Raw genomic sequence first — 25,479 nt, 5'->3', positions numbered from 1 at the left:
TTTACAGTTTCAAACGAGCGGGAGGCGGAGATGCAACTCTGGACCGTAAGTTTTTTTCGCCAGATGGATATATCATGGATCAGGACGGCGGAAATTTTTGGACTTGGAACTTGGAAATCTTTTCTGCTTCTTGATTCAGCCTGTGCAGTATTGCGTATTTACATCTGGAATACGTTGCCATTATTCGCTGCTCATCTTAAATCAGTTATTTCGTTCTCGAAATGAAGAGCAGGACCTCTGACATTTGTAACGACAGTACGAAAAGCTCTACGTTCGGAATAACGCGGATGAGCTTTTCTTGTGGGATGTGGGGAGGCTAAAAGTATCTTGGGCTGAATAATTCGCTGACAAGATAAGCCCACAACAACTTAAAACGAAACCTAAATATATCCGTTTTCTATATTTTATTTAACAAACCTGAAGAGTACAGTGGTTTTATTTCCAAAGACTAAAAGTATACAACTATGGCACTCTTTGTTGTCAGACAATCAGACAAAAAAAATCACCACGATTTCATCGAAGTATCATCTATAGTTTCGATAGAATTACTCCCTCGAGCTTTAGTCGGGCGTTGGGTCAGGGTTGACATGTGGGATGAGTGTGGAAATTTCAATGCTGCCGTGAGGTTTTATAAATTCCAGCAACATTAAAAGGAAATTTAAAATCACAAAGGAAGTATATCAAAGGGGATCCACAAAAATTAGAACAAGCTGGTTAAAATTGTACTAAAACTATATTTTTTCATATCAGAAGATAAACACTCCTTGTGAGTTGATATTTCTTTATAAATGGAAAGGATAAGGACTTACACAAATTTCACCTTTATAATTAATGTGGTTTTCGTAGGCGTCAAGCATTTGCGCCCTCAACGTCGGGAAACTTTGGTAAAAGCATCCCGGCTTGAGGGCGTTCTTTTTGCTGTATAGCTCTTCCACAGGTTTAGAAGTAGTAGCCCCGTGACTCATATGAAGCAAAATATGAGAGTGCTTCGTGTTGGTCATTGTCTCACTGGAATCTGAGGAATTCTTTTCAGACATCTAGGGGGATGTTTGAGGTAACAATAGTCTAGAGTGTGTATAGCGATTAGACAATTTTTGTGGGGGGGTACCCCTCGGTCTCATTTCTTGCTGGATATTTCGTGGCTCTCAGCAACGAGATTCATGTTATTAAATCTGTTGTGACAATAAAGTTGCAGTGAATACAGCAGCGTAGCCGGGGGAGGCGCCCCCATAAAAAATTTTCGGCCCCAACAGAAATTCGGAAAACAAAGAAATCGTAATATTATTAGGCCCTTAGAAAAAACGGGACTGGTGCCGCCTCACTGTAACATCAGTTTCCTAACCCCCTACATAGGGAGAAGAACCTTTGCAATGCATAAAGTGCCATATCGGAATAACACGCCATTACCAAAGGGAGACTTTCAGACGCTTGGTGGCGGCAAACACACAAATCCATGTCCATGAACTTGTTTCACCTTTGGTCAGTGGTTAAGTAGTTTCATGACTTGGTGTTGCCTCTGTTACGTCATTGACAAAAATACATACAGTCGGTGCTCTTAATTTAGCTTATTGCTGAGCTTTCGGTAACTGGGTACCTCTGTCAGATGACGTAATCGTTTCTAGTTATTCGTTTTTTTTTGGGGGGGGGGGGAATCCTTAACATGTTCCTGAGCTGGTTATAACTTTGACGTCATAAACATGTTTGTGGTTTGGGATTGCCCCAACACGCTTCTGTTCTAAGCATTCACTGGTTGTTCTGAGCATGCGCAGTACAGTGACTGGGACCAGTATGTCTGCTGCCACCATCGTCTCAAAGCGGACTCCAATTCTGGCACCATTCTCATGCTAGGTGCAGACCCATTTTCGTCCATCTACATCTTGAAAAATGAAATAAATTAACCGAAACGGCTTCCAACCTACACGGCACTTCCCTGATGACCCCTGACATGTTGCCTCATGCTTTAACGCTAGGCGATACCTGATTTCATCCAGAGTCGTCAGGAATCCTCGGAGCTGGGATCCAGACTTACCCTCGACGTCGTCAGCCCGTTGAGTCAAAGCAGCGCAGACATGTCCCTGAGTGGTCACGTCCTATCCTGTTTACTGTGTAAATTTCGGAAGTTATCTTACCGAGGCAGCGTGGGAAAAATCACCACTCACCTGAAAAAAAAACTGAATTCCTTATTCCTATTATGCATGAGTCAGCCCCCCCCCGCCCAAATGCTTGTAACACAAAACATCTCCTTTTGTTTTGGGCAAAAGATATTTATCTCAAATATTCACATGGTCTTAGTACATCATGTCAGAAAGAAAGAAAAAGAAATTTAAAATTATTTATTCAAATAATAGGAGACCAGTGCAAAGTCCCAAGTCGATTATCTCCAAGATCAATTTGCATGTCAGTTTTATAAGAGGGAAAAATATCATACATTTATGATTTCCCTCTGGCGTTTCATTGAGGCCATGCTTTCAGAAAAAACATCTTCCAAGGCTCTGACTTTCTTATATACGTCACTGATAACAATGATTAACGTTTTCTCTTTAATTGGATGCCTTGGTTGGCTTTCAGTTTCGATATAAACCCCATTAATACGATTTCTGATAACACCGTAGAGAGATGTATTGTCTGTATTGTGCACTATTGGAATTCATCAAGATCCTTGGAAATGATAGGCAGTCAAAGTACTAGAGTTCGCGCGCATGTTTGAGAAGCGTGCCCGTGTTGTCAGTTACAATGATGTATGCTGGTTCCGTCCCCCCGCGATCACGTCAAAGCCAGTGACGGCCGGGCATTCATACTGAAGCAGAATTCATAATGATAAAGTTGATCATTTTCGCTGAGTGCGGGAGAAAGTACGTTGCGTTCGTGTGTATTTCAAAGGGTGACGCATGCGTCCCCCCCGCATACACCGGATGAGTTCTGGGAATTGCTTTTACAAGCCATCATCTTCTGGTATCAAAGCACAAAGTGCCATGACTTTTGGCAGTTCATGTATACCCCTTAGTCGACAATATTTGTGAACACGATTGGATTTCCACAACTGTTCATCATCAGTTTTCCGAGATTTGTCCTTATCCTCTCAGTTCCGACGACCTTCCAAGTTGCTGAGAATGCAATTGAGATCTGTGGTGCTGTCCCGCCAACCACATGAGAAATGACAGTAATTTAAGTCCGTGCAGGCGCAAACAGGTAACTTTGATACAGAATGTGACAGTATACTGCATAGGCAATCGACATTGAACGGGTTGAAATATACACCATGCATACGTTACAGGAACCGGACATCAACACACTTAACCCGGATTTTCACTGCGGTTCACAGTGCTACGCTACCTCCAGTCACAGTACAGAATACTTCAGTTTTCTGGGCTAAAGTGTGGAGCCCCATGCATGCATTAGCAGACTGAGCAAGCCTCTAGTGAGTTCAACAGGCCCGCCGACAGAGCGAGCCTTTTACCCTGCCTTAGACGGTCAGTATAAGTCGCCTTTTGCACGCAATCCGCAATCAGAACTTTAAAGTGTGTTTGTTTTCTCTCAGCGGCGTCGAGAAAAACATCACTTTATCTCTCTAGAAAACCCCTTCCATATATCAAAGGTTGCAGTGCAGTTGACGAGGGCCAAGGGTAGCTCTTTAGCCGGGACGTTTGTCCTGACGAAATAATCTGGAAGGAGTTCGACAGTGTTTGCTTTTAAGGATTGCACCACACCGTTTACTTGACAACGGGTATCGCTGGATAAAGATGTGTCGAAACCTTTAAAAGGATCATGCTCTTTGAACCTGGACACTGGCTTAGCGCTCCTTCCTTGTTCGTGTTTACATCCGATAAAAGTGGATCGTCCTGACGTCATTGCCGCGGAGTGATAAATTATTCGAGGATTTTACATCACCAACACAGGTGGATGTATTTCTGGCTTGTAAACTAGACATTCATGGACACAACAACAGCACTATATATCAGATGCGCCCTCTTGGCTCTCTTAAAACTATCCGGACCTGTGGATCTAAAACATCAGCATACAAGTCTCAGCGATTAAATTATAATATCTCGATAAGGTTTGCTGTAACATTTTTCCGCAAACTGGAATATTGTAGAGCGAGAAATTGATGTCAAAATGACGATAAACGTTGATCTGTTTGATTCCCAGAATGATACAGTGGACCCTGGAGTTGGGGGCAGAGACTTGGCTTTCAGTGTTATTCAGGCGGTAGCTATCTGCATCTTCGCCCTCCTGACTGTGTGTGGAAACACTCTCATCATCCTCGGCATCATCAGGTTCCGCGTACTGCAGACCATCACCTCGGCGTTCATCCTGAATTTGGCCGTTGTGGACTTCTTGGTAGGAGTCACCCTGATGCCGGTGGCGCTGATCACCTGCATTAAGCAGGAGTGGATCCTCGGAAATGTCTTCTGCAAGATCAGCGGGGTGATCAACATGCTCTTCTCCGTGGCCAGTATCTCCACCCTGTCGGTCATCGCTATAGACCGGTACTGCGCCATCATCAGACCCTTGAAGTATGCCTCTTTCATGACCAGGCGCACCGTGGCCGTGTTCCTGGTCTGGGTCTGGGGACAGAGCCTCTTGATCGCTCTACTCCCTCTGGCCCCGTGGTCCGAATACAGATACGATTCAAGCGAACTCCTGTGCCTGATCGCTTGGGGATCCACTCACTTCTCCTTCGCAACCTTGTGCCTCTTTGTTTGCATTATCGTACCCCTTGGGATCATGTTCTTCTGCTACTACCACATCCTGAAAGTAGCACGGCACCACTCTCGGAGGGTCAACGCCCTCAAGACAATTTCAATGATTCCTTGGCCAGTAACCACACCCTGGCAGATTCAGACGCGACAGGAGCGTCGGGCACGAGTGGCGACACGCGGCTCGCGATCGAGAGCCAATCCCACCGTTGCCACCAACCGAAGAAGCCCAAGAAGGTGTGCGGGGCCATCCACGTTGCCTCGCGGGAGAATAAATCGACGGCCATGATGATGATGGTGGTAGGGACATTTATCCTTGCCTGGTTGCCGTATATAACAGGGGCTCTCTGCAAAGTGATAGCCAGTGAGTGCTTGTGGCCGAAAAGTTATTTCACCGTCTGTGTGCTAGTGGCCATGTTGCAATCTTCGCTGAATCCTATCATATACGGCGTAATGGATCGCCGTTTTCGCGGAGCTATGAAGGCTATCGTCATGTGTTCCAAACGTGCTGCTGTTGACTGCGATGGATAACACGCATCGTTCAACAACTGCACTCTAACAACTATTCTCCATTGTAGCGGTTAGTGCGCAAATTCTCAGCAAAGAAAACTTGCATTTATTGAAGAGCAAACATGAACCACTTCGTTTTGTTTTAGTTAGTGAGACTTCAGAAACAAACAGGCGTTTTCAGAACAGGTACGACAGAGCAAACCACACTCTGTTTATTTATGTACATTTATAATGTATGTTTACTTACTTTTACTTACTTTACTTTAGCAATTTTCATTCTTGAATTTCAGCAGTAACTCAAGAAGCGACAAGTATTCAGTTTCTAAGTTAACACTTTAACAAAGTTTATTATAGTGATATCGGAATAGCACGCTGTACTAAGATTGTTACAACACTTTTCATTTTATGTAAAAAAAGATGAACACATTGAGCAATAAGTTTCAATTAAATCTCATCCCAATTTTCAGAAACAGAACAGCAGCGAAAATTGTACCTGAATAAATTAAGATAAACAGGAATAGACAGTGAAATTATTCTAACATCTCCAGGCCATTGGGTCGGATTTACTTGCATATTTGCGGTCGGTGCAGCTCTTTAATGATATGATATTTTGGAACAAAATAATTATTAAACACGGGGGGGTATTGCCAGTTATGTAACATGTTATTTTCCATGACTACTAGAAAAATGCACCATCGTTTGAAAGAGAAAGTCATTGCATTGCAGCAACTGAATGATGACTGTAGCTCTATCTGTAAGTGTTATAATTTTGAAAGGAAAAAACCTGCCGGGAAACAGTACAACTCTAAGATGTGTAGGTACGGAAATAGCTTGTTATTCAATCGTTGTTTACTTTTCCTGGTGAAAAGCAGATGGCCTTACCAACAGAAAACAATAGATACTCGAGATGAGAGGTTTGTGTGTTTCTTTGTACAAAACTGATAATTGAGCTTGTTGTACGGGACGATCGTGACGTTGATACCCCACGGGTTCGCGCAGTAGAGATTATTGTTGGAATGAAGTGACTGAAAGTAGCGAAATTGAGTCGAATAAACTCAAAATGTATACGTTCTTCGAGGGTTAGTGTTTGGGTAACTGGACTTTTAATTCGTTTCTATTTAAAAATATTTATTTCTGTATTATGGAAAGTTATTAATATTAAGTTTGCAACATTTCCCATTGTCTGCAGCTTTGCGAGACATCTCACTATTTTTACGGCTGTTCAAAAATCAAAATGTCACTAATTTTTCCGGGTGTTAATGTAACAGCCAGACGAGGGGTGGTGTATGATCCTGTTCTGAGAACAGTGTTCTTGAGTCGTGTTCCGGCCGTTCGAACGCGAGAACAAGAAACCTGTGTCAAGAATAGGCCGCGTGAACTCGGCTGAAGAGGCAAGGTCAAGCAGCGGTCGAGGGGGGGGGGCTACAATCACAATAATTTTACTTTTAAAATGATATTAATTTTTTACTGTCTTATTTCCAAATTCTCCTTACTGTGTACCATTCTGGCTGCGATTCCATCTTATTAACACCGTCCTTAGACAAAAAAAGCTCATCCATCTTTTGATATCTTTCAAGTTTTCCAGGACCAACTTCTTATTAAGATAGCGTTACCTAGCAACCACTTATCGTCTCATCTTGGTCTGACAGTCTCTATATAATTGACAGCCCCCGAGCCAGCTATTTAATAGAATCAAAACACTTGGCACTGGCGCGGTCTTCAGGCCAGCGGATCCAGTGGTCCGAGAAATTTGATTCGTACCGGTAAAGTTGTCGCCGTTAGTGAAACCATAATCTCTGTTTTGTCCTTTACCGTGCAAGCAAAATAAGATCCCTACACGATTAGCTACACCGTCTTCCACTAGACAAAGCCCCCCCCCAAGAAAAAGATCCGAGCAATGAAATCCCCCCCCCGACAGTAATGAAATAACCACGTCAACAACCCGTCCACCAAAACATATGAGTATGAATGTTCGAAATATGTTACGAATTGTTTGTCATCGCAGACTGTTTGGACATCAGCCCTTGATGAATGGTGCAACGAACCAGAACAAACATGGCGGGGTACACACTCGGCAACGACTACGGAAATTAGACGTTTGACGAACGTACAATGCCCTCGCGTCAACAAATGATACAAGTTCCACCAAGATGACTGTCTGTATTTGAAGCTTCGACCAAGCTGATTGCAACTATTTTTAATGCGGGTGCATTAGGCTTTACATCAAAGATGATTAAGCCTGTGGCGCAAAGCAAATTGGTTTATTCAGAAAGGCAAAAAATCAAAACATCATCTGGGATTACCTGCTAATTAACTAAAGCTTAATCAACTAAAGATGTAATACTGACCGACACAAAGGGAATTTAAATAACCCTCTGCTCTGTAGCCGTCTCTCAGTCGTGCGTTACGCATTAGCATGGGGTTAAAGGTTGCCGCCTTCCGCTTATTGCCCAGAAATATTTCCCCACCATGCACTCAAAGTTCTCACTCAAAGAGCAACGCTTGGATTGTCATTGCTAATTGAATTAATAAGAATGCCTTAGAAGGTGCAGTCCACCAATTCAAGCCCCATTAAAAACAGTGTAAAAATCGGCATTGTTCAGGGCCAAAATAACATGCTTACCAACATCCCTGGCCTGAGGTTTCTGGAACACATATTCAATTATTGTCTGGTCCCTGATTTTCCGATTACTTTTCAATTTAGTATGGGTTAACCAATTACATTTTTAATTATTCTAAACAAAACCACCACCCCCGAAATGGGATTTCTCCGAAGTCTGCTTGCAGCCATTTTTTCAAGTGGCAACCCTTAACTTAGGCCCACATTTAAACCGCACGTTTTAGCCATCCTGTTCTCCGATGGAAGGCCAAGAACCAGGGAGTCGATCCTGGCAAAGCTTTACACAGTCTCACCGTTTGGGGTACCATAAAAGCTCCGTTTTCAAAAGATACTGCGGGACGCACTTTTAATGCTAATGAGCTGGCCAGAAATTCTCACTTGAGTTAGTGGACTGCATGGCCATACCTTAAGTTTAACGTGTCTTCCATCAACGCGGCATCTGGATGGGTGCAAGCGCGCCCTCTCGCCTTCTTATATCGCAATGCATTATCTTTAGCTGGTACCCGGTATTTCCAGGAATCTATACGCTGTCGAACGAAGACAACAAAACAGCTGTGCGAACCAGTGAAAAAAAAGTAACTCGGAACGCGGAAGTTGCAGCGCGAGGAGTTGGAGACAGTAGCCGGAAAGTGGAAGTGAAGTTTTCTTAAAGAGATTGAGCGGTTTTTGTTTTGACATTTCTTGGTTCATTTTCCGCAAAAACTTGGTTCCAGAGGTGGAACGAATCTGGGATACATGTAACAGGGCTGTTGTCAGTGGGAACAACTGGGTCGAACTCCCCACAGGTTAGTTACGAACCACGGGGCACAAACACGACGAATCATTCATGAACATGATGAACGGAATGACCATGAAGATGACGCGATATAGCATGCATTGTCATGATGGTGTATGAGAAATGCCTTTGTCGTGTATGCCGATGTTTTTATTTTAAGATGTCTTCTATCTTAAGAAGGCTTTAAATTTGCATTCAAATGATAGGTTTCCACCTCCATCATGTCATAGGCGATTAGAACGACTTGAACGAAAGTTAGGCCTATTATGTAGCCTAGACCTACTTCCTGAACAGTAAGGCACTATGTACGCGTAGGCTTTACTGATTCCTGATGTTTGATGGTTCCATACGCAACAGCATTTGAAAGGGGTTCATTACATTTAGCACCCTGTTCCTATTATAAGTGTGATAAGGGAACAAATTCTACATCTGCATTAGTGTGGTTCCCTGATCATAGATTTCCCTGATGTCTCTTTAATTAATAATTTTAACAAGAGTAGTTGGAATTATTGGGTCTGGTATCCAAAGCAACATAAACACTTGTTACGCTGTGCCTATTTTTGTCACGTGACGTACGGCCACAGAATGCGAGGCACGTATGATACACGGATCGTCGAGGGTAGGAAAAAGCTCATTTTTTGTAATAATGTCGGTTACCCTTGAGAACATGCACACATGCCCAGTACTTTTATGTACGTTACCTATTATTATGGGCTTTTTAGGGGAAGATGTGATCAAAAAAAGTAAATGGTGGTTTTCTCCGTCTCGTATGGAACCAACAAATGCCAGGGATCAGCAAGGCCTACAGAGTAGTGCCTTACTGTTCAGGACGTAGTCTAGGTTACCGGTATATTGATAGAGAGGCCTATGCATAGAATAGCCTAGGTTAAATGTGGCCCACTCTGTGAAAATGAGTCTTAAGTTGCCAGAGCCACTTTGGAGTTTTCATTTGTATTGGAAAGAGCAAATTGAGTTTTTGTTTTATCACTCAGTTTGGCATACTGATGAAAGTGGATACTCCATGGTGAAAAAAGCTGTGGGTTCCTATCGGTTTTCACTGCGCAAAATTATTCTAAAGGACTTTTTACTCCAAAGTGGCTCTGGCGACTTAAGACTCATTTTCACAGACTGGGTCACAAATACTTGTGACCTTTTAGGCATCTTCACCTGTTCACTCGGTTTATGCATACATGTACATGCACACAGTGAAATACATGTACATGTAACAAATAGTTTCAAATATCCGTATCCACGTACAATGTGGAGCTGGCATGACTGGAATTTGTGGGAAAGGGAGTGAACCAAAATTTCCCCAATCCTGGGGAGGCTCTCAGCACCCTTCCCCCCCCCCCCGGTTGTAATGATGGATTTGACCCTGATAATGAAAATGTGCAAAGTAATTAATGATAATGCATGTGACAACCACATGTTTCAGTTTTCTTCTTTAATGCAAATTTATCTAATCAAACATGTACCACAGGTAAGATGAACAAATGAAATCAAGGTACAGTGTACATGTAAGGATATTTCGGTCTTTGTCTGGAATTGGCATTTCTGTGAACGTTGCCATGTCATTTTGTGGGATGAATAAATATTTTTGGCAAGTTTTACTGCGGATTCGAAGTTTTTAAAGTCAATTAAAGTCCGTAGAATTCAAAAATCACATTTTCATTCGTGGTAAAAACACCTTTTTGGTACTAATTAAGGTAAAAACGATGGTCACACAAAGATTTAAGAAATAGCATATCAGGAATAGCGCCACCAACGTCTGGGTCCATGAACCTAGCTATTATGATTCAGACTTGAGATTTTATCAAAGACCAAACTCCAATGATGCTGATGTTTCTCATATTGAATCCAATTCAAAAGAGCCAAGTCTAATAAAAAGTGGCACATCAGTTTCTTCCTGGCAGTACACATCTTTTTGTTAATAAAACACAGTTTTTTGTACCCATTTTTCCTGCTAGTCCAGTCGGGTATTGTAAAAATGGACGTGTCATCGGGACTCATTAGCATCTAATGAATATTGATTTCTGTGATGTATTACCGTGGGGAGGAAATACCACAGTGCGTGTGCTTTAGGCATGCAAAGCACACTTAGCTGCTGACGACAGCACGAACTTGTTGTAAAATGTTTAAATCCACCAATGACGCACGATTTCGGCATTATTGTAAATCATGAAGAAAGGCGCACAACCTACATGTACTAGACGGAAAAGAGATAATGCAAATGCGGCACAGTAGACCCGGCACACAGAACGATCCCCGGTACACGGTACACACACATGTACATGTATGAAGCTCCATGTTCACGTGTACATGTACATTTGTAGCGGAACCAGTTGTGCCATGGATACCAGTTTCAGTGTTTTCTCCAGTATTATATCATACAAATTTTGTTTCTCCACAGCACCGTTAATGGTCGGATTGTGGAAATTTTTCATAAAACTCAAAGGCAACGTTCAAAAGTTTCGGCAAAATTACAAAAAGTACAGATGAGATGAAATACAGACATGATTTGGTAATGAATGTGTAATTTATTACACATGAAACACAATCATAGTTTATTTTAAAAACTTTTAAAACCATTGGAGTTGCTCCTTTAAAGCTTTTTCAAAATTTGTGGCTGCACCTTCGAATTTCAATTTTTTTCCTCACTCCAAAAGTCCCAGTATGACCAAGTTGCTAGTAGTACATTTACATGTAGGCTTACATGTACATGCGCATACATACACCGTAGAAGCTATCTTCCTTTCAATATTTCAATATGTTTTAAATTTACATCAATTGGGCAGGATTTCTAAGTACGGACATCACTGATTTCCTCTTGCAGTGGTTTACAAGCCATCAGTACATGATAACGTCCCAGAAAGTCAAATTTAGCAAGGAAAGTATCGAAGCATTTACTTAGAAAACAATCTAGAATTTTTCAGGCCAGTCCCATAGGTATGTGCACAGGGTGTCAATTGATGTCCATGTATGGAAATCTTTCCATGAATTGAATTACCGGTAACTGCAGGATATTTTGCACTTTTCTGTTTGTTATCTGTAATTGTGAACATGTAATTAGTCACAAGCTTTCGTGGTGGAAAAATGATAGCCTACCGGTACATTATACAATTTAAAGTCATTGTTAGTCCTGAACATATCAAAGCACTCACTGTACTGTGTATGTTCAGTTGCTGTGCTGGCCATAAAGAGAAAGTAAGTCGGCTCCGGTTTAGGGTCAGATATCCACTGCTAATAAAGCAAAGAAAGAAGTTTTTATGTCTAGACATGCTGAGCATGCTGCAAGAATATTACCTATAACTTCTCCAACTTCACATTGGTATACATGTGTAGACAGACGCTGTGCTGAAGTTTATGGAGGAATCTGCATGATTGTGCCTCTCATACTAATGATCTGCCAATCCTAACATACCATCAGTTATTCACCCTTTTTAGTTTCAGAGCTGTTGAAAACTGTTTTGAAAAGGGGATATAAAGCTGGACATTTCATCCGTGATTGCCTTTTAGCACACACCCACAGAGCACACCTGTCATCTACAAATCTTTCTTTAAGTGAACTACATGTAGTAAGAAGGGAAAGTCATTTTGTTGGAGAGAACTTCATACATGTACAAGGATGGCTCTAATTTTCCCCTACAGATACTTGTTAGCCATCTGAAAGTAATAATGATCTAAAAATCAAATTTAGCAGGGAAAATATTGAGGTACACGTATTCATGTAGAAAACATAAGTTTCACTTGTAAAACCAGTCGCATAGGATTTGTACATACATGTACATGTATATGGTGTCAAGTGGCGTCCATATGGAACTCTTCCATTTTGTTGCGTTTGTACAATGATCTCTTTGTTTTCCGCTTTACCTGCATTCAGTCCTGTGAGTTTTGTATCTACATCTACGTATGCATACAGATTAACAATGGGAGGAGTGTTTGACAAATGTCAAAAGGGGGTCAACTACCAGGCACGACACCCTACTCGTGCCAATGGTGCCGATAACACCAACAGATACAATCAGTCCCCACGATCGCTTGCACCACCTGCTGTCCTTCCTCGACCTCAAGATGATGGTAGGTTCCCCTTTCTTGTTGTTGTCATTTTTGTTCTCCTTGTAAAGAAAATTGTGAGGTTGGTTAAACTAAATGTTTTTAGCTTCATTCTGGAATTTCTGCCATACAGGATTTTAATCTTTCTTTTTTTTCTCTGAAAGTGTGGTTTTTATGCCAACGAAACACATTTTGTGGGCTGTACATGTATGCGCTCTTGTCATATCTCTGTCTTGAATACTGTGTTTTCATTGGCCCAGAACGATCACATGACAGGGCGATGTACTGGTACTCTCATAATACCACTTCACACTCACCGTTAGACAGCAGCCAGCTTTATATGATATCTTGCGCATATGGGCACGTGGGTAGGCATGCACGCATCCTGGGCATTCTACAGATTAATGCAGAGATCGCCAACTGCCAGTGTTCAACAATTTCTTCACCACCTGTAATTTCCCTTGAAAAATCAGTGGAAACATCAAAACAAAGACATACGCATTTGGCAAAATAATTGTTAACTGCCACGATGTGGGATATGACGTTGTGAAAAACCCCAGGGATGATACAGCCAGAGCCTGTTAATACCTGTGCTGCCAGTACATTGTACATTTTATGTGAAAAAAAAAATACCAGCTTTCCTTTAAGGTAAATAAAAAATATGTGTTTGGAAACAACAGAGCTCTGAGTCTCTCCTGTGAATTTGCACCAGCATTGTGATGTGTATTGTATTTCACTTGCAGGCCAGAGAGACATTTACATGGCGCTCTACAAATATGAGGCCCGCACGGAGGGGGATCTGTCCTTTGATCGAGGGGAGAAACTCAAAATACTCGATTACAGGTGACTACCCTGAGTTTTTAACTAATACGTGTATTTGCAAACAAACACCTGTTTTGAATCCAAAAAGTACCGGAGGTAATATGTTTTATTGTTGCTCATAGTTTTGCAACTGTCTGACGTCACACGTACCTGGTAGGTTTGACCTTTAAGTTGTTTAACAATCACATTGTAACTGAGTATCAGTACATGTTGAAGGAAGAACATGAATTGCCTGTCTTATTTACACACGAGGTTTTTCAAAAAACGGAAGATTTATTTCTTATATTAAGGTTTCTTTTCATGAGGAGTTGGATGAATTTTGCTATCCCGAGCAAGCATTTCAAACAAGCACGTTTCTTATTTACATGTACATGTAATTCTCATTGATTCCTCCAGTTAAAGTGAACTTTCAATTCTTTTCTTCACGTTTTTACCATTTACAATGCTTATCATCGATGCAAGTGTCAAAGAGAGATTTCCAGATCTAATCCCAATCTTGCATTTTGGGATTGCAAGTCCTTTTAATGCCCGTAAGACCGCTAATGCTTATATTCGTCATCTTGTTCTATCGTCAGTGGGGACTGGTGGCTGGCAAAGTCCCTGGTAACACACAACGAGGGTTACATTCCGAGTAACTTTGTGGCCCAGGTCAAGAGCTTGGAAGCAGAAGAGTAAGTCATTGTCAAATTAGAAAAAAAAAATCCTCCACCCTCTATTTTGAGAAGTTGATTTTCATAACACTATTTTGTAAAGAGAGAGTACTATATCGCAAAAGTTAACCGTACTTGTATTTAACCACTTGTCCCCCGATGACATGTAAACACACACATATTTCCTGATTTGTTCCACGGAGGACGTGTACACTCGTTTGAGAATTCCGTTTTCATTTCTGTGGTTGAATTATTAACAAGTTGTGCTTGGTTGGGTCAGAAATAAATTGCAAGGTAGAAGAATTTATGAAAAATGAACCAGCCCAGGGGAGCTTTTTCTGGGAGGATAACCCAACATTAGCTGGTTAAATACTGTACTGTACCAAGCTCATAGTGCTCAAGTCAGCCCAAGACATCATCAGTATCCAAGGATCATTTTGACACTGACACGTCCCTGTTTCTGCTTGTACATGTACGTATCAGAGGCCGTATTTCCACTGCGTGCAGTGAAAGGAAATGTGGGACTTGTCCGCCCCAGTTAAAAATATTTATGTAAAAAAAGGGGGATTGTAAATTTTAAGTGAGCAAAAAACGCCTCTCCACATTTGTTTTTGCCTGTCCTCCAGGACAGGTGGCTAGATAATTAATGCTGTTATCTTGAGCTTTGTCTTCAGTTCTGTGCATCCTAAAAACACTCAGAGTCTGTGTTTTTGCGTAGAGCATATTGAATTTCCCACATGTAGGTATATGACATGTATACGTATACGATGCATACATGTACATGCATGCACCTGCACCTTTTTGCTGCGTGAGTGTTCCTACATTCATCTTTTGCCATCACTGGGCTGTATACTTCTGACCTTTTCACTCTGAAATTTCTGTCCTTTGTTCCCTGTCTGAATTGGAAATCCATGTAGGCATTCAGGATAGAAATGCTGAAATTGTGGATTTCCCCCTGCCGTTAAGACATGGACTTGTAGTCGATAAATGGAATTCTCTTTGTACACTGTTTACTTTGTGCATTGAATTGCAAAGCCTTTTACTGTATGTCATGTGCTTATAAGCAGCATTGCAGAAAGATGGCTTGGTTTATAAATATGTCAGGCCTACTGAAAGAACATGTAGTGCTGCATGTATGTCAGGTGTATGAAAAGTGAAACTACACAATGCTGTCTAAACTTTACAGAAATTGGTGCTTTGATACACGTAGATGTTTGCCTCCACTGTGTATATTTTCATTAGTTCGTTCTTTTTTTCTTTCTTTTTTCTTTGGCAATGGGAAAGAGAGATTTTCGATAGAGGAATCAATGCAAACTGTTCGTAATTATTTTTTTTACAGTTAAAGAGTATTTATTTTTAGGAAAAAAAAACTTGCATGCGTTCATGTGCTGGTACATTCTTGAGTTTCCATACGAAGAGTTGAATCTTGATGAAGTTGATGTTTGGTGCAGCTTTTAAAAATGTAGAAGCTAGTGCTGCCTGTAGTTGGTGTGGAATTGAGGCAATGATGTGTAAGATGGCAAACGTACATGTTTTTCATCAGGAAAAAAGGTCTTACTGTTAAAAGTAAATGATCTAAAACTGGCAAATTCTCTGTCAAAAAAGCAGTGGTTGAGATTGCTTGCTGGAGTCAAGAAAAGTGCCAGTCTGAATCCTACAAAATCCTACGACTGAAGATTACAGCTGCAAATACCTTTGGAACTGAAGCCGTACATTTATATTCAGCTTTCAAAGAAACAAGATCCAATAATTTAGTGAACTTTTGGGTGATATTACGTCCCACGTGGAGATTGGAGTTACTGCGTCAGAAAGACAAATATCTACCACACCCTGTTTTGGGTACACATTCATTAGTTCTTGAATTAAGTTCTAAGCATGCCTTTTTTTCCTGAGATAAACTCCGCCTTTGTACAATCCAGTGAAGCTGCAGGTCAAGAGTCAACAACCATTGTCAAATGCATCCATCGAACATTGTCAATTTGTCATCATTAGGGAGAGCCAATTTCCTCTCGTTTGCCAACAAGACCCATCGCTCTCCTCCCATGGCTTTTAGTTGCCCCAGTAATGTCATGCAGGAGGCTCAAAACCCCAATCAGAGTCTGGCTAATTACCGACTGTTGGATGGGGATTTGGTGTTCACTGATGCATCACCATTCTAGGCGCAGTGTTCAAAGGTTCTCTTTGGTAATCATGGTTGCCATTCTTGTTACCATGGTTACTGGCAGGGTTGCTTTGTTGTTTTGCCCTCATGCTCATTGTTCCTTTCTTTAACCCTAGCCGCCAAGCATATTGTGTGGCTTACAAAACTCAGTACTACAAAATACTAAGTAGAAGTCTGAGCCTGAAGGACCTAGCCCTACAAATTAGTACTTCTGTCTAGGTTACTTCCATTGTTACTCGTACAGAGAACAATAAAGCCGTGCATTCATAGTGCCACAGCACTGTATGCTACATTGTCTTATCTACATGTATTGTATCTTATGGCATCAGAGAACATTAAGGTCATGACCTCTTACAAGCGACAGGACTGAATACTACATTTTACTACAACTATTATGTAGGGTTAGGGTTAATCAAGATTCACATGTACCTCTACTATCACTTCATATATGTATCTGCTATATTGGAAGCTTTAAATGGCACATAAAAACCCCAGAGAGGTTTAAAGGTTTAAAGATGTACTCTCTCATTGGTCTGTAATGCACTTGAAGGAACTGACCTCACGAAAGTCAGGGCAACTGACTCCACCACTGTTGAGGACAAGATTAAAGTTCCTGTCAGACTTCAAAAGTAGCGAGTTATTACTTAAAGAGCACCGGGCTCGATTGATGGCGCTATTTGAAAAATGTTAAAAGGCCCCTTGATTAAACCCACAAGATAGCCTTTTTTTTTTAAAAGGCTTTTTTATGTATTAATTAACTCCTGAAATTGTTTGATTGTTTGTTGATGAGCAATGCAGTGCCGTGAAAGAATAAAGAAACATATTCTTGTAGATTGTTCACACACAAAAAAAATTTTCTTCAGTCTCCACACTAATTGACAAGGCCTTTTTTCCCCACTGAAATTAATTTTGATGCAAGACATTTGATGAATGTGCCGTCAGTGTAAAACTGGCAGGTTGAAATGACAGTGACTAGATGTATTTCACATGAGCAAAACGTACCGGTCCACTTATGATGCTTCCAGGAAATGAATACCGTACATTCAAGGATGTGTTTTAGTGTGACATGAAATGAACAAGGTCATACAGATTACATTTTCACATATTGATTTAAGGCATTTCCAAACAGCTTTCAACTTTACCAGAAACTGATACCATTTCATCTCCCCTAGGCTGAGTTTTCTTATGCCGGCTTTGTTTGCAAATAACAGACATTTCTGTCCTTTCCCTTTCTCTGTATATCCCCAGCTGGTTTTTCCGCGACTGCACGCGAAGCGATGCCGCAAATCGTCTGATGGTGCCTAGCCTGGCGCCAGGAACATTTCTGATCCGTGAAAGCGAAACCAAGCCTGGTACTGTATGGATTCAACGGGATTATTTGACTCACAGATCACTTTCAATGCATCATTGCATGAGTGCTCCACTAAATTTTGGGTCATACTGTGCATGTAAAGTGCAATTTCTCTAAAGTAACTAGGACTTTTTTTTTTCTGTGTTTGGCAGGAACATATGCCTTGTCAGTCAGAGACGAAAGCAGTGGATTTCCCAACGTCAAAAATTACCGCATTAATAAATCAACCGATGGAGAATTTTACATTTCAGCCCACAAGAAATTCCCCACCTTACAAGATGTGGTAGAATTCTACAGAGGAGGTACGTTCATGGACAACGTTTGGTGCAATACGCCATTTTACTTGTAGGACAAAACTCAGAGTGGTAATTTGAAGAGTGCGTTGTGGAAGAAATGCAAACCAGCTTTATGTGTGTGTGAAATGTGTGAATTGCATATATGCACATGCAGCAAAAGTGACAAGGAAACTGTCACGGTGCAATACGTAAATTCTTGTATTTTCACCACTTTTCGCCTTTCAAAATTTGTCAACCTTTCTTCGGTATCTGCAGGTGACAACGCTGGTCTGTGTTGTCGGCTTACCGATTCGTGTCCGAAGGAAAGTCCCACCACGAAAACGTTAGGCAGAGACATCTGGGAGATCGACCGCAGCTCAATGGTGTTGGTGTCAAAGTTGGGTTCCGGCCAGTTTGGCGAAGTGTGGAAAGGTGGGTAGTGTGTCCCATAGTTGTCATTCAATTTGAAAAAAACACTCGACACCTGAGCAATTTTGACCTGGTTCCTTGATTGTTAACAGTCTGAATTTTGCTCTTGATTTAAGTTATGCCCTCAGTGAGGAATACTCTCTGTTGGAAATGTTGAGCCAATACTTGCAGTGAACTGCCAAAAACGTTCAGCTGTCCTGAAGGCCAGATAATAGCAGAGTGCCGTGATTTCTTTTCTTTTTTTTTTGCAGCAATTTGGAACAGCAAAACGCCAGTTGCTGTCAAGACACTAAAAGAAGGAACGATGTCTCCCGAGGCATTCCTAGCAGAAGCCAACATCATGAAGGAGATGAGACACGCCAAACTAGTCAACCTTTATGGCATATGCTCCGAGAAGGTAAATATGCAACTGTGAAAGTGAGATGTTCCGCAGAAAAAATACTCCTTAGCTTAAGAGCAGTTTAATGTCTAGACTATTGTCATGTCTGCCGCAGACTTTACTTTCATTTTAAAGACTTCAACCACTTGACGCTGGATGACATTTTAACACACACAATTTTCCTTATTTTTTCCACTGAAAAAAGTGTACACTTGTTTAAGACTTTTTTTTCATTTCCGTGATTAACGTATTATTTGTCATGCTTGGTTAAGTCATAATTAAGGGCAGGAAAATAACCCGCCCCGGGCATCTTTTTCAGGTAAGAAAATCCGACGTTAACTGGTTAAAGTACATTATTTCAAACATTTGATCTCGTGACTGACCAAGCAACAGCAAACATATGGCCAAACAATGTCACCTAACAGCAGTGTTATATGACTGGAGTCCAGAACTCGGACTTGGGCTTGAAATTCTGGACTCGGACTCAGATCCGACATGCGTGACTCAACTACAACACTGCCTAATAGCCACACTTCTCACCTCTCAGGAACCCATCTACATCGTCACAGAGCTCATGAAGAACGGAGCGCTTCTTACATACCTCCGAGAAGGGGACGGGAAATATCTCAGCTTGCGTGTCCTCGTTGACATGACTGCCCAGGTGCGAGTCTCCACCCCCTTTGAAATTTAGGATCAATTAATGTCCTCAATTGGTCAAGTCCTCATCAGTAGGTGTAATTCAGCTTCTCTTGCTGCTGAAGACCGAAATATTTTGATACATTTCTGACATGTTACACGTTAAGAAGTAGCCTTATCTTTGAAAAACAAATGTTAAGAACCCTCCTCAAAGTTTAGTTTATAATTTACGGGAAGCCCAAGGTACTGTATTACTGAGTTTTGAAGTTTAGTCATGAACTGTCTCTAGAGGTCGTGATTTATTTGTCTTGTTCCGTTCAGTTCACTTTTTTGTATCCACTTATTCAACACTTCAAGAAGAAACGTAATTTGCATATTGCTGAATAACAGATTAGCAGAGTTCTCGAAAAAAAGCAGTTTGACATTAAATTGTTGAATAACTTGGTCCGTCCAGCACTTGAGCTTAATGTCATTGCTTACTGGTTCACATCTGGCCTGAGTACATTGCCGTCATCTTGTTTTTGAACCCAGATTGCCCAAGGGATGAGTTTCCTGGAGAATCGCGGCTACGTCCATCGGGACCTAGCCGCCCGCAACATCCTGGTGGGAGAGAACAACCTGGTCAAGATAGCCGACTTTGGTTTGGCCAAACTTGTACTAGATGAGAACTACGTAGCAAGAAAAGGTAGAAGGACTATGGTTGGGGTCTTAGCTACCGGTGACATGTCTGTTGGGGGAAAGACGCACATTCCTCTGAAGATTACAGATAATATTACGGTCTTAACTTTCATGCATGGAATTTGTATATCTCTCTTGTGTTCGTCGAAGATAATGCAGTCTCCATTGAAGTTTCTGCTGTACCACTAGGATAGGCATTATGGATTGACTTCAGCCACCATGCTTGTGGAACTTATAGCAATTTGGCCCAGGACTCTTTACAAATGCTGTGAATATTCAACTTCCATTTGCCAAGCCTTTGTTCCTGGGTTCCATTTATTACTCCAATACACCGTAGTTATTGTGTTCTTTAAAATGCTTCTGTTCTCAATTTTTGAAATGTTTTTTTTTTCTATGCATCTTGATCTCCTCTCTTAAGGAAACAAGTTTCCAGTCAAGTGGACAGCCCCAGAGGCTGCCCTCTATGGCACTTACAGCATCAAATCAGATGTGTGGTCGTTTGCCGTGCTGGTCGCAGAGGTCGTCACCAAGGGGATGATGCCTTATCCAGGTGAGGAGGCCACCATGGAAATACAATTTTTTTTTCTCCCGAATTTCTTTTGTTGAACAAGGTGTTTGGCAGTGGCATCAATTCTTTCATAAATTGATTTTGACTGATGATGGAAACATTTCCCAAAGAGATTTTGACAGCTTTTTTTCCGTGATGGAGTCTTTGGCAGGGCTACTTGAGGGCAGTGATTGCAAATCCACTAACAACTTTGTTGATACATACTAAAAATTTACCACAATTCCCTTCCAAATTCTTGTGACAAGACCATTCGTGAGGAACAGGGCAAACAATGACAGAAGAATGTTTCTGTCAGAGCTCCTTTGAGTACCTGAGGTAGCTCAAGATCAGATGATTTCTGATGAACTTTCAGAGGACTTAAGATAAGCTCGGCTACGACACTTGTTTAATGCTGTAATTTCCTATTTAAGACAGTTGATTGTTGGAAAAATAAATGTTGTCGTTCGAAAAATTGCAGGACTGACCAATGCAGAGGTGCTTGACCAGGTCCAGCGCGGCTACCGAATGACCAAACCCCAACACTGCCCGGACTCCCTGTACAGAATAATGCGCAAATGCTGGCTGGAGGTACCCCAAGACCGACCCACCTTTGAGTTCCTCTACAATTACCTGGACGATTACTTTGTCTCACAGGAACCGGAGTATAAAGACCCCGAAGGATTCTAAAGGTTGGCCGGTCATAGTCTTTCCGGTTTTCATGACTGTGCACACAGATGGCCTGTGTTAAAGGTGCCTTTATTTATTGATCTCAAGCCAAACATTTAAGACTTGCACTTGTCGGCTAATGGAATCTGCGTTGCTTCTGGTTAGGTAGAGTGGTACTTTGATGTTGCGAGTGCCACTGTTTTTAACATTGGCTGCTTTGAAACAAGATGAAAAATGTCAAGATCAAGTTTACAGTGACTTCCTAATTGTTACTTGGCAATGAAACAAAAGTTTAAACTGACTACACAGTGTAACCACGATGTATGATCAGGTTTGTAATTGAACGGAATTGGTAGATTAGCTTCAGCACTGACAGTGAGTTTCCAGTACAGCCAATCACTGTGTAAGTCTCCACTACTGTAAGATATATAAACTTGCCTGCTTTTGAGAATGGGGAGGTGGCTCTTAAAACACAGGTTGTGGGCAGTCTGGTCTCAATGGGACTGTAGCATATGGCTTTCCTAAAAGCAGAAATGTCACGAGCCAGCCAATCTTGGTCTAGGAAACTTACTCTAGGGTTTTGCAAGATGGCAGCTGATGGCTGGCGATACATGTAACAGAATTTAGCAGCAAATGACAGAATTATTAGCTTCCCACAAACTGCACTCTCAATTGGCCAAAATTAAGACAGATAACTGGAGAAGCGATAAACTTTGATGGAAACGTGCTGTTTTTCGAGGAGATATCAAAATGAGCGGCTGCTTGAAAAATGTATTCCAGGTACAGTCCTGGTGGACATGAACTTATGTACTGTAAATGCATTAACAAGTTTTCAAAAACCAACAAAGCTTTGTTCAAACCAGTGTACAGTGAATATAGGTCACTTTTGTACAGACAAACAGCTTTAAAGTTTGCAACTTGGGGACAAATACAGTGAATACTGTGCATTTTTGGTGGATTGGTTGCTATCAATTTGTGCATGTTGATGCAGTGATAATCTGCTCCAAGCGGAACAAAAGAGGGTGTTTTTTTTTTTGGCACTTACCACATAGACGCGCCGTGAACCGTTCAAGTATATATGCGCGTTTGACGCGGAGCACACTGAGTACGCGTAACTAATTTACTCCGGCATGTATGGTCGTTGCGTACAGAACGTGTACAAGAACCCACTTGTAAACACCTGTCTTTCTTTTTGCCGATTGGGGGTGCACTTCAGCCCGGGGCCGATCATGAGCTAGACTTTAAACAAAAGTCCAACCTGGGGCTTGACAACTCGTTGAAGGATGAAACAATTAATATTTGAAGCTCCTCAAGTCTTGGAAGTAATTTGTGGACTTGACGATGACAAAAAGTACTTTTCTGCTTCTTGTTGATGAAGGGTGAGGTCAGAACTCACCGACCTTCCATTTTCGCTTGAAGACAATTTTTAGTAGCAGAGGTTTTCCTGTTGGAAAATGCCAAGTTATTCCAGAAATAAGATGAGTAATAGAAATAATGTTATTCACACTAAAATGCTCCACTATGCTTTTGCCGACATATTTTGATCTTACTGTTTCATCTGTCATTTTATATATCAGATATTTGTTTTATATTCAGTGAAAAATATCATGTATATTTATAATAATTAATTGAAATTGATGAATCTTTCAAGACTGTACTTGTAGATCAAGAGCATTTTTTTTTTAAATTGTGATCTGTCATTGGCAAACGGACAAATGCTACAGTTGGAATGTGTATATTGGCCGATGATCTGAAGCACAGCTCACTGGTGGCTATGTCCAAGATTGGTTTTTTTTTTGGATCATGTAACAACTTGCATTTTTCCTGCTACGGAACTCTGTATAATGAAACCCTGAGTAAATATAAAAGATATGTACATGTATATGAATTGTAAATAGAACTACTGTAAAATGGTGTATTTGATTACTTGATTTGCGAGGTACATACAATGTATAGGAGTATTATTCAGACCGTTACTTTTTGGTATATAATGGTACATCTGAGCATGTATTTATTGCTTTTCTTGGTGAAATGAACATTTGTTCATTTTTTTGTTATCCTTTCTAGTTGTCATCCTTCAAAAGTACTCTAAATATTTTCCAGGAATTGTTCAGTACTTTTTCATGATGTACTATTAACTTTGTGCATGTACGCAGGATACCCGACAGCTGTGGAATATTTTTCAGAGAGCATTTTGGACTGGACTGCCGTTCAAGTTTTGTGGTTGATTAGTTTGGTGAGAAAAGGACTGGGGAAAAAATGTCATATATTACTTGGATAAGAATGAAAACTAAACATTGCAAATTTTGTTTTCTCTCAATCGTATGCATAACCCTTGCAAGAAATTTTGAATATAGGTGTATCATCATTTATGGCAAGATCTTTGTTATGTGTATATACCACTTAAATTGAACTTAGTTCAATACAGTGTACACAGACTTTGACATTGTATTTCTAATATTTATCGCCAAAGTTTGAGTCGTAAGAGAAATGGTCTTGCTCTGTTAAGCACCCAGTAGTATTAAAGTTGTCTCGTGAAATTCTCTACTTCAGTTGAAGTGGTCCAGACCTGTCTACTTCTCGTGTTCTAGTCAACTGTTGGAGAATGCTGACAAATTTTCTAAGTATGAATCTAATCTTTATATATAAGAAACGAACATCTGTAGTTGGGGGACCCAAGTGGCTCAACAGGTTAGCTTGCTGCCTGGTGGAACCACCCTGGTGGGACGAGAACCCTCCAGAAGCAGGTTCAATCCCCAGCAGGGTAACAAGCTAGCTAAACAAGCTAGCGTGAAAAAGAGTTTTGGTTTTAATTTTTTTTATTTAAGACTGATTAAAAGAAAAGCCCCTACTTCACTGGGATTTGAACTCAGGACCTCTCAGTCCAGAGTTCAGAGTCCTAACCACTGGACCACTTGATTTTCTTAGTAACATATGCTCGGACCATATATTTATCTTTAAGATTGAAAGGTATGGATCTTAAAAATTGTATGAAAAAGGAACTGGTTGGGATTTGAACCCAGGACCTCTCAGTCCAGAGTTCAGAGTCCTAACCACTGGACCACTTGATTTTCTTAGTAACGTATGCTCGGACCATATACTTATCTTACAGATTGAAAGGTATGGATCTTAAAAATTGTATGAAAAAGGAACAGTTGGGATTTAAACCCAGGACCTCTCAGTCCAGAGTTCAGAGTCCTAACCACAGGACCACTTGATTTTCTTCGTAACATATGCTCGGACCATATACTTATCTTACAGATTGAAAGGTATGGATCTTAAAAATTGTATGAAAAAGGAACAGTTGGGATTTGAACCCAGGACCTCTCAGTCCAGAGTTCAGAGTCCTAACCATTGGACCACTTGATTTTCTTAGTTACATATGCTCTGACCATATACTTATCTTACAGATTGAAAGGTATGGATCTTAAAAATGTTATGAAAAAGGAACTGTTGGGATTTGAACCCAGGACCTCTTAGTCCAGAGTTCAGAGTCCTAACCACTGGACCACTTGATTTTCTTAGTAACATATGCTCGGACCATATACTTATCTTACAGATTGAAAAGTATGGATCTTAAAAATTGTATGAAGAAGGAACTGGTTGGGATTTGACCCCAGGACCTCTCAGTCCAGAGGCCTAACCACTGGACCACTTTTATTCATGTTAGAAAAAGAGAGAAAAATTAGAGGTGCAGCAGTACAGTTCTTCGTGGATCAGTGTCCTGATGAAACACATCAGTAAAAACTGTTTTTATGAATTTGTATATACATGTATGTCGCATGTGTTTCAGATCAATTTGATGACCAATTGCATGTGAAAAAAGCATGTGAAAATTTCAAATACTGCAGCATTAAAATGCCTGTTTTTCCTGTTAAACCATATTGACCTATTCCTCATTAATGCCATTTATAACCCAATTTTGGTGATCCACCATGAGGCTATCTGTTGGATGGTAACCGACTTTAATGTGTGGCAGCAGTCTGATATCTTTCTGACATCAGCTTAAGTTCCAATGTCAGCTGTTTCATATATTCGTCCATAAATATTGTTTCTTTTTAAAAACATTTCAAACAAAAAGGATGTACTCAGCAGCCAACCCAAAACAGACCAATGCTTTTACCAAATGTTAAAAGTGAATTTAATTCATCAATTTTGTGCCTTACATGTGCAAATCTTGTACCAGTCTACTGTTCTTGACATATCAATTATTGATCAGGAACATGATTT

The 25,479-nt window shown here is 40.8% G+C and overlaps 1 protein-coding gene and 1 pseudogene across 1 annotated transcript; both read left to right on the top strand.

The window, feature by feature from the left end:
- The first annotated feature begins 2,735 nt into the window (after positions 1-2,735).
- Positions 2,736-6,290, top strand: LOC110977847 (G protein-coupled receptor 161B-like; annotated as a pseudogene).
- Positions 6,291-8,441: 2,151 nt separating this feature from the next.
- Positions 8,442-25,306, top strand: LOC147796072 (tyrosine-protein kinase STK-like). The gene is made up of 12 exons (XM_087148557.1): positions 8,442-8,612; positions 12,522-12,679; positions 13,399-13,498; positions 14,053-14,148; positions 17,537-17,640; positions 17,792-17,941; positions 18,191-18,346; positions 18,595-18,740; positions 19,270-19,383; positions 19,890-20,043; positions 20,455-20,586; positions 21,062-25,306. Exons 2-12 carry the CDS (start codon positions 12,529-12,531, stop codon positions 21,268-21,270), a joined length of 1,512 nt encoding a protein of 503 aa, XP_087004683.1. The 5' UTR covers positions 8,442-8,612; positions 12,522-12,528; the 3' UTR covers positions 21,271-25,306.
- The last annotated feature ends 173 nt before the right edge of the window (positions 25,307-25,479 follow it).

This window comes from Acanthaster planci, linkage group LG18 (assembly GCF_054643075.1).
Source record: "Acanthaster planci isolate LZ-2023a linkage group LG18, COTS_SCS, whole genome shotgun sequence".
Lineage (NCBI taxonomy): Eukaryota > Metazoa > Echinodermata > Asteroidea > Valvatida > Acanthasteridae > Acanthaster > Acanthaster planci.
Note: the sequence above shows the minus strand (reverse complement) of the source record. Positions and strands in the feature narration are given on the sequence as shown.

What these genes read in the sequence shown, in the direction of transcription:
- LOC147796072 (XM_087148557.1), top strand. Translation starts at nt 12,529, where the DNA reads ATGGGAGGAGTGTTTGACAAATGTCAAAAGGGGGTCAACTACCAGGCA. An exon ending in TGAAAGCGAAACCAAGCCTG is followed by an intron (nt 17,641 to 17,791) that starts GTACTGTATGGA and finishes TGTGTTTGGCAG; the next exon opens with GAACATATGCCTTGTCAGTC. An exon ending in GAACTACGTAGCAAGAAAAG is followed by an intron (nt 20,044 to 20,454) that starts GTAGAAGGACTA and finishes TCCTCTCTTAAG; the next exon opens with GAAACAAGTTTCCAGTCAAG.